Source organism: Protopterus annectens, chromosome 4.part0 (genome assembly GCF_019279795.1).
Source record: "Protopterus annectens isolate FY-2018-M chromosome 4.part0, PAN1.0, whole genome shotgun sequence".
Taxonomy (NCBI): domain Eukaryota; kingdom Metazoa; phylum Chordata; order Ceratodontiformes; family Protopteridae; genus Protopterus; species Protopterus annectens.
In genome coordinates, this window is record NC_056733.1 from 294,734,498 (window position 1) to 294,750,250 (window position 15,753).

The 15,753-nt window shown below is 44.4% G+C and overlaps 1 protein-coding gene across 1 annotated transcript in view; it reads right to left on the reverse strand.

Annotated features, from left to right (window-relative positions):
* Window positions 1-15,753, reverse strand: part of TFIP11 (tuftelin interacting protein 11) — a 725,612-nt gene that overhangs the window by 385,068 nt on the left and 324,791 nt on the right. Inside the window, exon 9 of the mRNA XM_044068282.1 lies at window positions 3,837-4,005. Coding sequence (XP_043924217.1) covers window positions 3,837-4,005 — 169 coding nt within the window. The remainder of the gene's footprint in view (window positions 1-3,836; window positions 4,006-15,753) is intronic.

Genomic DNA, 15,753 nt, shown 5'->3' on the forward strand with positions numbered 1-15,753 from the left:
TGTACCCCCCTGCTTGTTTATGTACCACATGATCGTGGTGTTGTCCGTCTTTACCATTAGTTGTCCTGGAAGAATGTGGTCCTTGAAGGCTGTCAGAGCATTCTGTACAGCATACATTTCCTTTTGATTTATGTGTAGGTGCATTTGACTTGGGTTCCATTTGCCCTGAATGCACTTCCATGCCAGGTGAGCCCCCCATGCATAGTCTGATGTGTCGGTTTAGGCGGCAGGGGGTAGTGTGAATGGTAGTCCCTTGTTTTGGTGGCAGGCCTCTGCCCACCAAAGGAACTCTAGGCGTAGGCAATGTATGATAGGAATCATAGCTTCTAGATCCTGTGAATGTTGACACCATAGGCTTTTGAGATACCATTGCAGTTTCCTCATATGCAGCCTTGCATATGGAATTAGAAGAATGCAGGAGGCCATGAACCCCAAGGCTTGCAGTATTTGCCTTGCAGATAACTGGGTTTTTGTGGCCACTTGTTTGAAGTAGGCTGCCAAATGAGTCAGTTTCTCTGACATGAGGAAAGCCATCTGGGAAGTTGTATTCAAGCTTGCTCCCAGGAATATAATTTGTTGACAGGGTACCAGGTGTGATTTCTTTTCGTTTAAGGTGTACCCCAGACAAGTCAGTACTCTTTGAACAAAGGCCAGATGATTCAAAAGTATGTCCTGGCTTTCTGCCTGAATTAGACAATTGTCCAGGTATGGATATATTTGAATATTTCTTTGCCTGCAGAATGCAATCACTGGAGCTAGGCACTTTGTGAATACCCTGGGTGCAGTAGATAAGGCAAAGGGCAGTGCAGAGAACTGATAGTGCATGTAGCCTGCTTTGAAGCATAGGTATCTTCTGCAAGACTCCCTGATAGGGATGTGCAGGTATGCTTCTTTTAAGTCTAGTGTTGTCAACCATGCATCTTTGCCTAGCATAGGAAGCAGCTGGTGAAGAGTCAGCATCTTGAATTTTGGAATCACCAGAAAGGTATTTAGAGTAGATAGGTCCAGGATAGGACGCCATGTATTGCCTTTACTGTGTACCAGAAAAAGTCTCAGATAGAAACCTTGTCCCTTTTCCTCTTCTGGTACCAAATGAATAGCCCCATGCTTAAGAGAGAGAGTACTTGATTTTGGGCCTCTGCCTACTGATTTTGGGGTAGATCTGGCCACCCACTAGGTGTTGCTAAGGTGTGGAAGTGAAATCTGTATCCTTGGAACACTATTTAAAACCATTTTGTCCTGGGTAAAGAGTTCCCAGTTTTTGGCCTGCAGACCAATCTTTCCACTTAAAGGAGCATTCAGTTGGGAAGTGCTTGGAAGTTTTAAAAGCAAGTAATTGAGACAGTTTTCCATAGGGAGGAGTCTTATTACTCCCTGTTTTGGTTGCGGAAACCCCCCATTGCTAGTCTTGTGTGTCCCCTGGAACTGAAACCTGGGGTTTCTGCTGTGTCTGGGTTTGGTTTGAGAAGACCTGGAAGGGGTTGGAAAGGACCAATTCTTAGAGGGCCAGTGCCTACTAAATCTAGGAGGCTGAACTTGTAAGAAATCTTTAACAGTTTACATAGATTTAGCTTTATCTTCCATCATTTTAAGAACTTTCTCAGCCTTGCTGCCAAACAGGCGATCCTGATTTAAGGGAACATCCAACAATTTAGCTTTAACATGATCAGGCAAAGATTGCTCCTTAAGACAAGCATGCCTTCTGAGCACAGACCCAGTAACAGCAGCCCTGCAAGAAGACTCTAATGAATCAAATCCACATTGCAAAGTATGTTTTCCAACCTGTTCAGCAGACTGCATTAAATCCTGCAATTCTTTATTTTCCGCACAGTCAGGAATCAACATCATTTCTGTTTAAGCAATCCAATAACACGTTGCTGATACTTTAACATATGAAATTGGCAGTTTAAAGCCCTAATGGCCATGGCTGCAGAAGTGTAAACCTTCTTATCCCATCTATTCAGCGCCCTGGAGTCTCTATCAGAAGCGGTAGGATTTTTAGCAGAAGAAGCCCTAACGCCCTTGGGTCCATGTGAAATAGTCTCTGGATTCGCAATAGGATTTTTAAAAAGGAACTTGTGTGAATCGGGATCCCTGTAATATCTTTCAGGTTTTCTGGCAGCAGGAGACAAAGAATCAGGGGCCAAACTAGATTCCGAAAAAGCATCATCAACAATGTCTAGTACAGGAGGAATAGCTAAAGGTCTATGCTGAGGCAGGAGTAAGAAATTCCCAAGCCTCTTTTTTGAATCAGAAAAATTCTGGCTTTCCCAGTGGTAATGCACCCTTAGATTATGTAAGGTTTCACCAAAAGAAAAATCCTCTGGAGGGGAAGCAGAGGGAATAGAGTCCTCTGCATCAGAATCCTCATAAGTAGATAAGGGCAAATCCAGATCATCAGAAAAATCAGAATCCTGGTTAGAAGATTCATAAACAACTTCAGTCCTAGGTCTCTTAGAAGGGGGAGGTTGGCTTCCCCTGATTAGAGTTATAAGATCTTCAGCCATTCTTATCATTTGTTTTTTAGGCATAGAGGCCTGAGCATGTGGCCTGGGCGTCGTTTTTTTAGGCATGGTTTGAGATTTAGGTCTAAATGAAGAAGGAGGCGTCGGTTTAATATGCAAGTCTGTAGGCCTGAATATACCCTCAGAAGCTGGTGCCTGCACAGCGGCTCTGGACCCATCCAAGGTAGAGACATCCGCGAGTTCAACAGCTGAAGCATCTCGCAGCATACCGAACTCAGAATGGGTCTCAGTAGAGGCCTGTGAATCAGAAGTAGCGGGTATCAGGGGCTGTGAAAGCACCTCACTGAGTACCGGCAAACTAGCGACTGGCTTAAGAGAAGCGTCGTCGGCAGTTTTGGACCTCAGCGGCCTGTCTCTGTCTTTATCTTTGCATTTTTTCAAAATCCCTCTAGTTGGATGGCTATCCGACGACATTTCTGGATAATTAAACAGAACTGAAATATTTAGTGGCAAAAATATACCGACGATGGATAGTGTGCTGATTAAATAAAGCACAAAACAGACAGCAAGGTACGTCATGGTCAGGGCCTAGGCAAGGAATACAGTACAAATGAAAAACTTTATGAGGTATTTGCTTTTCATAAGTAATGCAATTATTAACTTTTACTGACATTGGTAAGGAGCAAGAAAAAGTTTCCTCAACGGGGTACTTAGCTTTAGTTGAAGACTTCGGTTCTGAAACTCAAAAACGAAAATTTCAGGAGTCGGACGACCGGCACTTGCAAACTGCTTTGGTTTCGGGCACTACACGGCAAGAAAGACTGATGTAATGGCGTCGGATGCATGTTTTATACCCCTGACGACCTGACATCATGGAAGAAGGGACGGCAACCGACGCAGGACCCAAGACTTTGTTAATCAGACTGAGGGCTACTGCAAGCAGATAACCCAAATGTAATGACTGCAACAATGAAACATTAAGAACATCATGCAGGACCTTTTTTCAAATGTTAAAACTATAGACTCCAAAAAGTGAGACTGGGATAAGTTATATTTACCTGAAAGCTTACCAAATACTAATGACAAACTAATTTCCAAACAGCATCTGAAAAGATGAAGTCAACAGCCACTACATTACATATAGTAAGTAGTTACCTCTATAATCTGACAAGTTCAAAGCCCAGCACTTGCATCTGTACTTTAAACTCTGGATTCTATAGTCTAGAACTTGTTTTTGCATACTTCGGATACACCACCTTTATCATTTATTATGTACAGTAGCAGTGTTCATATGTATGTGGTATAAAATTAGCATGGGAAAGCAACAGCTATTGGGTTTGAGTTTAAATTTAAAAGCATTTTTTTTTTTACCTCAGTCTGTAGCTTTGGGAAAATAAGCTGATCCATAACATTTTCTAGTATCCACCCTGGGATAAGAGTCACCCAGGCATCCAGAAAATCTACCATTGGACTACAGTTCCGTGGCTGCCAATCATTAACTATTTCTCTTACAATTGGAAGCCACACTTCCCACATCATCCTGAAAAAAAGAAAAAGCACAGTTAAACAGTATTCTAGCACATTTCTTGCAGAAGATCCTCAACAAAACAACAACTCAGCTGTCAAAGACTAAGACAATGGAGTTTCTAACTTGACAGGCATTCTATGAGAAGTAGCCATGCACCACCCCGCTATCAATTTCCTTGTCATGTCATTCTCTATAATGTGGGTGACTTGCACACCTTCTGGTTCTCTTACTGAAAGTACAGCAGGCTACAAGATCTTAAGTTGATTTAAGCACTTTAAGAAAAATAAACCAAAGAGCAGATGTAAACAAAGTGATCTTCCATATGAAGGCAATATTCCTGTACAGGAGAGATCGCTACTACTTATGACTGACCAATTAAAATTTTTAGCTCTGTCAACATAATGAGAAGTTAAAGTAAACTTTATTGCCAATAAAATCTACACCACAGTGCAGCTGAATGAAATTGTACTGCTTCGTTCCCAGTGCAAGGACATACATACAGAAAAATATTTTAGTAAAAAAGTAATTTCACATCACAAAAACATAACATATATAAATAGAAATACAACAACATACAGATATTACACAGTTTATATTGCACTCTACTGAATTTCTTGTATAAGGATAAACGTGAAGGGCAGACAGAACTGCAAATTCAAATACAGACATTGACCATCTATACTGCACTTGTATGAACATGTATGAAGACAGATGTTTACGTGCCTAGGTGATTGAAGACGAAGGAGTGACTTTCTTCTGGTTCGCCTGTCAGAGTTCAACAGTCTAACAGATAAGGGGAAAAAACTGTTGTACAGCCTGGAAGTCTTACAGTGCATGCTTCTGTATCTTCTACCCGAGGAGAGGCGAGAGAACATGCCATTTGCAGATTGGGTAAAGTCACTGGTTATCTTTCTGGCTCTTCCTATGCAGCGAGTCTCATGCAAGTCTTCCAAAGGTGAAAGTGAAGAACCAATGATTTTCCATGCTACCCTTACAACTCCCCTGAGAGCCCTACAGTCAGAGACATTACAATTCCCATACCAGACTATGATGTTGTTGGTTAGGACGCTCTCGATGGTGCCCCTACAGAATACTTGGAGGATGGACTGCGACAGGTTTTCTTTTCTCAGTTTCCTTAAGAAGTGCAACCATTGTTGTGCTTTTTTGACCTTGTAAATGGTGTGCTCTGACCAAGACAAGTCCACTGAGATGTGTATTCCCAGAAATTTCATGCTCTTGACCCTATCCACTGGCACCTCTTTTATCTCTAGAGGTTTATCTGCTTCTGGACACCTTCTGAAGTCCACAATCAGTTCTTTGGTTTTGCTGATATTCAACGCTAAGTTGTTGCTATCACACCTGCCTATCAGATGCTCCACCTCGCTTCTGTAGGCTGTTTCCTCTCCATTCCTGACTAGACCTATGACTGTGGTGTCATCTGCAAATTTGATTATTTATTGGACTCCTGTCTGGCCACCCTTGTGCTCAGAGTTATGCTTCCAGAACTGTTGTCATCCACACAAACCTTTTGAGGCCTGTCTGTGAGGAAAAGCACAGTTGTGTAGACTTACCATAAACATAGATGTTCAAGTGTATTCACTGCTGCAGTCCTAACCATTGGGTTATCCATGCTGTGGTAGCCCTCAGTCGGTCCGAATACCAGAGTCAAGGTTTTGTGCGTTGGCTGCTGTCGCTTGCTGGGTGACATCAGGTCATCCGAGCTATAAAGGAGAGCAGGCGACGCCATTACCTCAGTTTTTCTTGCCTTCAACAACCAAAGAAGTCCAATTTTAATAATTAGTAGTAGTCCTGGGGTCAGAGACCCCCATAGAAATATGTCTCACTAAGGACAGCAGACATCAGGGGGAAGGAGGGAGGGAAAACATGACTGCAGCAGTGAATACACTCAAACATCTAAATTTATGGCAAGTGTGCACAACTGTGCTATGTTCTTCATTTTTCATTGCTGCAGTCCTAACCATTGGGAAGATTCCCAAAGCTGAGGAGAAGGGTAGAAGGTTGATAGAAACTTAAGACTGGGTGAACATGCCCTGCAGAACTGCAGACGCAAACCCTGCCCTAGCTTTTGAGAATTCAGATGGTAATGTTTGGTGAAAGTGTGGACTGAAGTCCATGTAGCAGCTTCCAGGATGTCCTTGGTGGGTACCCCCGTCTAAGGAATGCTGTGGAAGTAGAGGTTGCCATAGTGGAATGGGTTCTGATGATCCTATGGAGGGATTTTCCATGCAAGGAGTAGCAAAATTGGATGCAGTGTGCTATTCATTTGGAAATGGTCTGTTTGGTTATTGGTATCCCCTGTGCCCCTGTTTTAAAGCTGACAAAGAGCTGATCAGTTTTCCTGAATGTCTTTGTACAATCCAGATAAAATTTGAATTGCCTGTGCACATCCAAAGAATGCAGTATCCTTTCCCCCTTGTTTTAAGGGTTAGGGAATAAGGTGGGCAGGTAGACAGCCTGGTTGAGGGTAACATCCAAAACCACGTTTGCCATGAAGGACGGATCGGTTCTCAGGGAGACCCTGCCTGCATGGAAGATGATAAATGGCTCAACGGCCATTAAAGCTTGAAGCTCTGACACTCTCCTGGCTGAAGTAATAGCCAGGAGAAAGGCAGTCTTCCAAGAGAGGTACTTTAATTCTGAGGATGATTCAGGCTCGAAAGGAGGCAGAGTAAGCTTCTCTAAAACATAGTTCAGGTCCCAGGCTGGGGTGGGCTGTCTTCTGGGAGGCCTGATATTAGAGACTCCTCTAAGGAATTGTTTGATAAGAGGGTGGGAGAACAATGGCTGTTTTGTATCAAAGTGTGCTGAGATGGCAGAGGCACGGATCTTTATGGAGAAGAAGGACAGACCCTTATTAAGACGCTCAGCAAGATAATCTAGAATAAGAGGAATGGAGGGCAGATGTATGTCTGACCCCTTGGACTACCTCCAGGAGCAGAATCTTTTCCATTTTCCAGTGTAAGATTTTCTGGTGCTGGACCTTCTAGCGTCTTTGATGATGTCAAGGACTTGTTTGCTTAGCACAGATTCCTTGTTGGTTTTGGTAGAATAAGCCATGCTGAGAACTTAAGTGTCTGGTCTGGGTGCAGCACTGTTCCCCCCCCAGGATAGCAGGTGAGGTATTAGAGGTAGTTGATACGGGCTGGTGAGATGGGCTGCGCAGCAGTGAGTAGCAATGGTGTCTGGGGCAATGAGTATTGCTCTTGGTTTTTCCTCCCTTATTTTGATTAATACTTTTGGAATGAGAGGTAGAGGTGGGAATGCATACACAAACAGGGTATTCCAAGGGAAGGTCAGGTCATCGACCTTCCAGGCCAGGTGATGGTACTCCCTGGCGCAGAATTTCTGTACTTGGTGATTTAAATGAGAGGCAAAGAGGTCTACCTGGGGGTCCCCCATGTGAAGGTAATTTGCAGAAAAATGACTCTTTGGATTTGCCATTTATGTGGGTCCAGCAGGTTTCTACTTAGGTGGTCTGCCAGGGTGTTGTTGATGCTCGGTAGGTACTGGGCTATAAGATGTAGTCCCACGGATGAGGCTGCTAGCCACAAGTTCATGGCTAGTCTGCACAGGGGTAAGATTAAGTCTCTCTCTGTTTGTTGATGTACCACATGACTGTGGTGGTGTCTGTTTTTATGAGAAGAACCCCTGGTTTAAGGTAGGGTTTGAAGGATGCCAGAGCGTTTTGCATTGCTGCTATTTCCTTTTGGTTGATGTGCAAGGGTAGTATTTGTGAATCCTAGAGACCTTGGACACATATGCATTTTAGGTGGACACCCCAGGTTATGTCCAAAGCATCTGTAGTTATGGTCTGGTCTGATGGATGGAGGGTGAATGGAAGTCCCTTGTTCAGAGCACAGGCCTGGGCCCACCCGAGAAACTCGGATCTTATGCAAGGGATCACAGGCAGGGAGGTGTCCAGAGGTTGTGAGTGTTGACACCATAGCTTCTTTAGGTACCACTGAATTTTCCTCGTGTGTAGTCTGGCCAGAGGTACCAGGAGGATGCATGAGGCCATGTACCCTAGAGCTTGCAGGAATTTCCTGGCAGAAAGCTGGGCTTGGGAGGCCAGAGTAGTGAAGTATTTTGGTAGGAAACTTTGTTTTTCCTGGGGACAGAAAGGCCATTTGCTATTCTGTGTCCAGTAAGGCTCCCAAAAATATGATTTTCCTGGTAGGTGTCTGTTTTGATTTCCTTTAGTTGACCGTGAACGGCAGAGAGGTGAGTAGGGTATTTTTTACAAATGAGAAGTGCTGCAGGAGCAGTTCCTTGCAGTCTGCCTAGATGAAACAGTCGTCCAGGTAAGGGTAAATCTGTACATTGTTTTGTTTGCAAAAGGCAATGGCAGGAGCTAGACATTTGGTGAATTCCCTGGGAGCAGTAGATAAGCCAAAGGGCAAAGCAGAGAACTGAAAGTGTAATTATCCTGCTCTGACGCGCAGGAATTTTCTGAATGATTCCCTTATTGTGATGTGCAGGCAAGCATCCTTTAGGTCTAAGGTGACCATCCAAGCTTTTGTTTGGCAGCATTGGTAGAAGCTGTTGTCAGGTAAGCATTTTGAATTTTGGGATTACCAGGAAGGTATTGAGAAAGGAAAAGTCCAGGATGGGACGTCAAGTCCCCTCTTTCCTGGGAGCAAGGAATAGTCTGGAATAGAATCCTTTTGCAACTTGTTGTGGAGGTACAGGTTCTACTGCCCCTAGGGATATTAGGTTTTGAACTTGTTTTAGTGCATCTGCTCACTGGTTTGGAGGTAGGTTTGGGTACCCTCTTGGAGGTGGAAGTTCTCTGAAATTGAATTTGTACCCCTGAGCAATGATTTTTAAGACCCATTGATCTTTTGTTATAGAGTTCCAATTTTCTCTGCATAGAGACAGCCTTCATCCTAGTTTTTGGTGTGGTGGAGGCAAGCAGAGATGGGAAAGGTAGTCATTGAGGGCTTTTCCATACAGGAATGTTTTTGAACTCCCTGCTCTAGTGTTTGAGGGGGGCCACTGTTTAGTTCTTTGCTAGCCCTGAGTTGGAGTCCTGGTGGGTCTGTCCCTAAGGGTTTTGCCTTGTGCCTGCCTGTTTGGTGCAGGAAAGGACCAATGTTTAGAGGGAACATTTCTGCTGAATCCAGGAGGTTGTACTTGAAGAAAATCTTTAACAGTCTGCATCGATTTTGCTTTGTCTTCCATCTTTTTAAGTACCTCTTCAGTTTTCTGTCTGAACAAGCAGTCTGTCAAGAGGTGCATCCATGATTTGAGCTTTGACAAGATCAGGGAGAGGTTGTTCCTACAACCACACATGTCTTCTGATCACCAATCCCGTCACTGCTGCCCTGCTAGAAGCTTCCAGGGTATCAAATCCACAGTGCAAGGAGTGCTTTGCCACCTGAGATGAAGAGTGCAGTAATTCTGCTATCTCTTTATTGTTGAAAAAATCTTGTAAAGCAGACATTTTCTGTTTCAAAAATTCCAAAGTGTGCTGTTGACATTTTAACATATGGAACTGACAGTTGAGAGCCCTTATAGTTAAAGTTGCAGTGGTATACACTTTTTTACCCCATCCGTCCAGGGCCCTGAATTATTTGTCTGAGGGAGTAGGATTCTTTGCAGAGGTAACCTTAACTCCCTTAGGTTCCTGAGTAACCACCTCTGGATCTGCTATAGGATTTCTGTAGTGGAATTTATGTGAGTCAGGTACCCTGTAGTACCTGTCAGGTTTTCTGGAGGCAGGTGGAAGGGTGTCAGGGGTATGGCTGGATTCTTGGTAAACATCATCTACCACCTCCAAGATGGGTTGGATGGCCAGAGGCCTATGCTGGGGTAGGTCCAGAAACTCTTAGTCTTTTCTTGGATTGAGGGAAATCCAATGATTCCCACTGGAAGTGTTCCTTGAGGATGTGGAGGGTTTCCCCAAAGGAAAAGTCCTCTGGAAGTGATGCAGAAGGAATAGATTCTTCTGCATCTGAGTCTTCATAGACAGTAAGAGGATTTTCCTCTTCAAAAACAGGAAAGTCAGAGCCCTCTGAGTCTAAATCTGATCGGATGTCTGGAGAAGGTTCCCTTCTCCTTTTGGCTGGAGTGGCCCGATTACCACGGATGAAAGTGATGCGAACCTCCGCCATTGTAAGCATTCTAGTTTGAGGAGGGGGAGGAGTAGTGGAATGGAGACTTTTCACGGTTTTCTTTGGAGTACCTGTAAGTCTAGCCTGAAGAGTATCCCTCGGTGCTGTCGGTGTTTTAGTCTGAAGGGAGGGCGAAGGTCTAGAAGAGAAATCTAAAGTGCCAGTGGTATCCTCGGAAGCCAGTGCCTGCTTAGCGGCTCTGGACCCAACAGAGGCAGAGGCAGCCGAAGGCTCGTTAGACGATGCAGACATCTGTGGCATACAGGACTCAAAAAGGGTCTCAGTAGAGGCCTGCAAAGTAATCGAGTCGGGCATCAGGGGCTGCGAAAGTGCCTAAATGAATTCCAAAGAACTGACCCGTTTAGCAGTGGTGTCATCGGAAGACTTGGTCTTATGCAGTCTGTCTCTATACTTATCTTTATGTTTTTTCAGTAAATCTATGGTTTTCTGACTTACGTACACCATATTGGTAATCAGAGACAGAAGATGAAAATAACTGGCTACAAACAGAGCTCTATGATGAATAGTTCTAACGTTAAAGAGGGCACAGAATCTACAGCGGGGTACGTCATAATCTCGGCCTAAGCAAGTGACGCAGTAAGAATGGAAGTCCCGGTGTGGTATTTGCTTTCCACAGGCAAGACAGTTATTGACTTTTCTGGACATCGATTAGTGCAAGAAAAAGGAAGGATCCCCAATGGGGTACTTAGCTTTAGACGTTTTCAGCTGAAGTTCGAAATCTGGAAAAAGCAGACTGGCACTGTTGCGCATTGCTTCTGCTATGGGCTCCACGGCAAGAAAGACTGAGGTAATGGCATCACACATTCTCTCCTTTGTAGCTCGGACAACCTGACGTCACCCCTCAAGCAACAGCAGCCGATGCTCAAAATCATGACTCTGACATTCGGACTGACTGAGGGCTACCACAGCATGGATAACCCAATGGTTAAGACTGCAGCAGTGAAACACTAAGGACATCTTATTATCCAATTGGATAATGGGGTGTTGATGCCTAGCTGTACTAGTTTTGCTACTAGATTCTGAGGGAAGATAGTGTTGAAGGCAGAACTGAAGTCGATGAATAGCAATAAGGCATAGCAGTTCTTACCTTACAAGTGGGTCAAGGTTTCATGAAGTGCTAGAGAGATGGCATCTGCTGTGCAGCGGTTCGGCCTATATGCAAACTGCAGTATGTCCAAAGTTGCTGGTATGCTTGAGGTTATCAACCTTTTGAAACATTTCATTCCTGTCGAAGTCAGAGCAACTGGTCGGTAGTCATTTACACTTGTTGGCTGTGGTTTCTTGGGCAATCGAATGACGGTCATCTACTTAAAGCACCTCAGTACACTAGCTAGTTGCAGTGAAGTGCTGAAAATGTCCATGAACACCGATGCCAATTCTGATGCACAGTAACAGAAACCTGGTTCAAGGCTCCTGAGAGCACCCCAGCACTACCAGGTTATAACTCATACCATGCGTTTCGGCCCCAAAACATGGACCGAAGCACAAAAGGAGGGGGAGTATCTATATTCATCAAAAATACCTACACCTCCAGGTTAGTGGCACTGCATGAAGCATCGGAAACCATCCATGTGCAACTAACAGCGGGCAAAACTGCCTTTCAGTTTGTAGCCTGCTACAGAACACCCTCCCTATTACAGGAACCCCACTTGGCATTCCTGAGAACACTGGAGAATATGAAGGTCTCTCCAAACACTATGTTATTGGGTGACTTCAACTACCCAAACATTGACTGGGAAAACTACTCAAGCCCAAACACCCTCGCCCAATGGTTCCTTGAATTTATAAACTCTAACACAATGGAACAACTGGTCACCACTCCCACAAGAGGGAAAGTACAGTTTTGTACCTACCATAAATGTAGATGTTCGAGTGCTAATACAGCTGCAGTCATAACAGATGGGTGTTCCTGTCGTCAGGCGGGTCCTCGGTCAGCCGAATTCCAAAGTCTAGGTCCGGCATCGGTTGTCGTCGCTTCCTCCCTGACGTCAGTGCGACAGGGGTATAAAAGATCCAGCCGACGCCATTTTCTTCAGTTTTTCTTGCCCCAGATGTCAGGTGCCCCCAGAAGGAAGGCAATACATAAAATTATGCAGTAATGCAATGCAATATAATCAAAATACAGTAGTTGCAAGCAAATACACCATAAAAGAATACCCCAATCAAGTTCTTTGAGGAGCTGTTAGCCGTTAGGCCTGTCCCAAGAGGGGAAGGAGGGAGGGAAACCTGGACTGCAGCTGTATTAGCACTCGAACATCTACATTTATGGTAGGTACAAAACTGTACTATGTTCATCGTGCATACAGCTGCAGTCATAACAGATGGGTAGAATCTCAAAGCTAAAAAAGGGGTGGTAGGCACTAGGTGGAACTAGGAGGAGCCAGGATGCCCTGCAAGACTGCAAGTGGCAAAGCCTGCTCTAGATTTGGAGTATAATGGTAGGTGATAGTGCTTGGAGAAGATATGTACGGAACTCCAAGTGGCTGTTTCCAAAATATCTTTGGTAGGAACCCCCCTGAGGAAAGCTGCAGCGGTATCTGTGGCCCTTGTGGAGTGAGATCTGATGGCTGCAGGTACAGATTTACCATGAAAGGAGTAACAAAAGCGTATGCAGTGGGCTATCCACTTAGAGATTGTCTGTTTGGAAATAGGCTTCGCTTGAGCTCCTGCAGCATAGGACACAAAGAGTTGCTCTGATTTTCTGAAAGGCTTTGTTCTGTCCAAATAATAACACAGCTGTCTGTGAATGTCCAAGGAATGTAGTAGTCTTTCCCCTTTGTTTTGAGGATTAGGGTAAAAGGTAGGTAAGTGGATAGCCTGATTCAAGGCTACCCTGGATACTACCTTTGGCATAAAAGACGGATTGGTTCGTAAGGTAACTCTGTCCTGATGGAAAATGATGAAAGCCTGCACAGCCATGAGGGCTTGTAGTTCCGAAACCCTGCGAGCTGAAGTGATTGCCAGGAGGAAGGCTGTTTTCCAAGACAAGTACTGCAGTTCTGTTGAAGCAGCTGGCTCAAAAGGAGGCAAGGTCAGTTTTTCTAGTATGAAATTGAGGTCCCAAGCAGGTACCGGTTGTTTCCGTGGGGGTTTTATATTCTTAGCCCCTCTGAGGAACTGTCTTAAGAGTGGATGAGAGAATAAAGGAGGATCAATGTTGTATTCTGCAGAAATGGCTGAGGCATGGATTTTGATGGAGGAGAATGAAAGTCCATTGCTTAGCATCTCAGCTAGGTACTGTAATATTTGGGGTAAATTCAGTATTCCAGGATTCTGACCCTTTTTCTCATTCCAGGCACAAAACCGTTTCCATTTTGCAGAGTAGGCTTTTCTTGTAGAAGGTCTTCTGGCCTCCAAAATGACATCCTGCACCTCCTTGGAGAGTAGGGCCTGTTGTGAATTTAAGGAATCTTCCATGCAGCTAGATTGAGTGTTTTCAGCTGGCTGTGAACAGTTTTGAAGTTGTGCTGAGTCAGTAGAAGAGGCATTAGAGGCAGGATCCATGGTGGGGAATGCGTCAAGCTTTTCAGGAGTGGGTACCATTGTTGTCTTGGCCAGTCTGGAGCAATGAGAATCATCTTTGGTCTGTCTGCTCTGGTTTTTAGTAGAACTTTGGGCAGCAGAGGGAGAGGTGGAAAGGCATAAACTGTCATTGTTGCCCAACTGAAGGACAGTGCGTCCACTTTCCAGGTCTGTGGATGAAATGTCCTTGAGCAGAAATTTGCCAGTTGGTGACTTCTGTGGGAGGCAAAGATATCTATGTCTGGCCTTCCCCATGCTTGAGTTATCTTTGTGAAAACTTGAGGATGCAACTTCCATTCGTGTGGATCTGTCATATTTCTGCTTAGGTTGTCTGCCAGTGTGTTTTCCTTGCCTGGCAAGTACTGTGCTTGAAGCTCGATTTGTAATTCCAGAGCCATGTTCCAAAGAGACATGGCTTGCCTGCATACGGGGTATGAATGGGTACCTCCCTGTTTGTTTATGTACCACATTACTGTGATGTTGTCCGTTCTTATCAATAGCTGGCCTGGATGCAGTAGAACTTTGAAAGCTATAATAGCATTTATTACTGCTAGCATTTCCTTCTGATTGATGTGTAGGTGCTTTTCTTGTTGGAGCCATTTGCCCTGAATGCAACGATCTGTCATGTGCGCCCCCCAGGCGTAGTCCGAGGCGTCTGTTGTGATGATTTGATTTGCTTGATGCTTGCAAAATGGGAGACCTGTGTTTCTTTGGCATGCTAGAGCCCACCACAGAAATTCCTTTTGAAGACATGGAATTAGTGGTATTATTGTTTCCAAACTGTGGCTGTGTTGAGACCATAGGTTTTTTAGGTACCACTGAAGTTTCCTCATATGCAGCTTTGCACATGGGATCAGTAGGATGCAAGATACCATGAATCCCAGAGCCTGCAGGATTTTCCTTGCAGTCAGCCTGGTGAAAGTTGCCAGTTTTCTGAAGTATTGAGTTAGTTGCCCTTGTTTCTCTGGCGTGAGGTAGGCCATCTGGGTGTTTGTATCCAAGCTGGCACCCAGGAAAATTATTGTTTGAGACGGTATTAGCCTTGATTTATTTTTGTTGACTGTGTATCCCAGAGAATTCAACAACATTATTACAAATGCCAGATGTTTCATAAGTATGTGCTTGCTGTCCGCTTGGATCAGGCAGTCGTCCAGATTTGGGTATATTTGTATCCCTTGAAGTCTGCAGTAGGCGATTACTGACGCCAGGCATTTCCTGAACACTCTGGGCGCAGTAGAAAAGCCAAAGGGCAATGCAGAGAATTGATAATGGGTTGAACCTGCAAGAAATCTGAGGTATCTTCTGCAATCTTGTCTGATTGGGACATGCAGGTATGCCTCCTTGAGGTCCAATGTTACCAGCCAAGACTCCTTGCCCAGCATGGGAAGAAGCTGCTGTAATGTGAGCATCTTGAATTTTGGCACAAGTAAAAATGTGTTTAGGATGGATAGGTCCAAAATAGGTCTCCAATCTTTTCCCTTCCTTGGTACCAGGAATAGTCTGGAATAAAAACCTTGACCCTGTTCTTGTACAGGTACCTCTTAAATAGCTTTCATGTCCATGAGATCTGAAATTTGTTTTTGTGCCTCTGCCCTTTGATTGTGTGGCAGGTTTGGCATGCCTCTCATTTTTGGAAGGGTGTGAAAGTGAAATCTGTAGCCTCTGTCTATAATGTCCAGGATCCATTAGTCTTTTGTGACAATATGCCAATTTTTCGAAAATAATGCCAGTTTTCCGCCTAAAGGTGCTGCCATTTGAGCATTGCTTGGCATGCAAAGGGGAAAGTCATTGGTTCTGCTTTCTGAATGGCTGTGAACTATCCTCACCACCTCTTTGTGTGGGTGCTTGCCATTGTCTGCCTCTAAATGATCCTTGAGATTGCCCTCTGCCGCTCGGGCACCTGTATCGGGACCCTCTTTGGGGTCTGTCCGAGGCTGGAAAGGAACAATTTTTGGAAGGCCAATTTCTACTGAAACGTGGAGGTTGTACCTGTAGGAAATCTTTTACTGTTTGCATTGATTTTGCCTTTTCCTCCATTTTCTTTAATACCTCCTCAGCTTTAACACCAAACAATACATCTTTT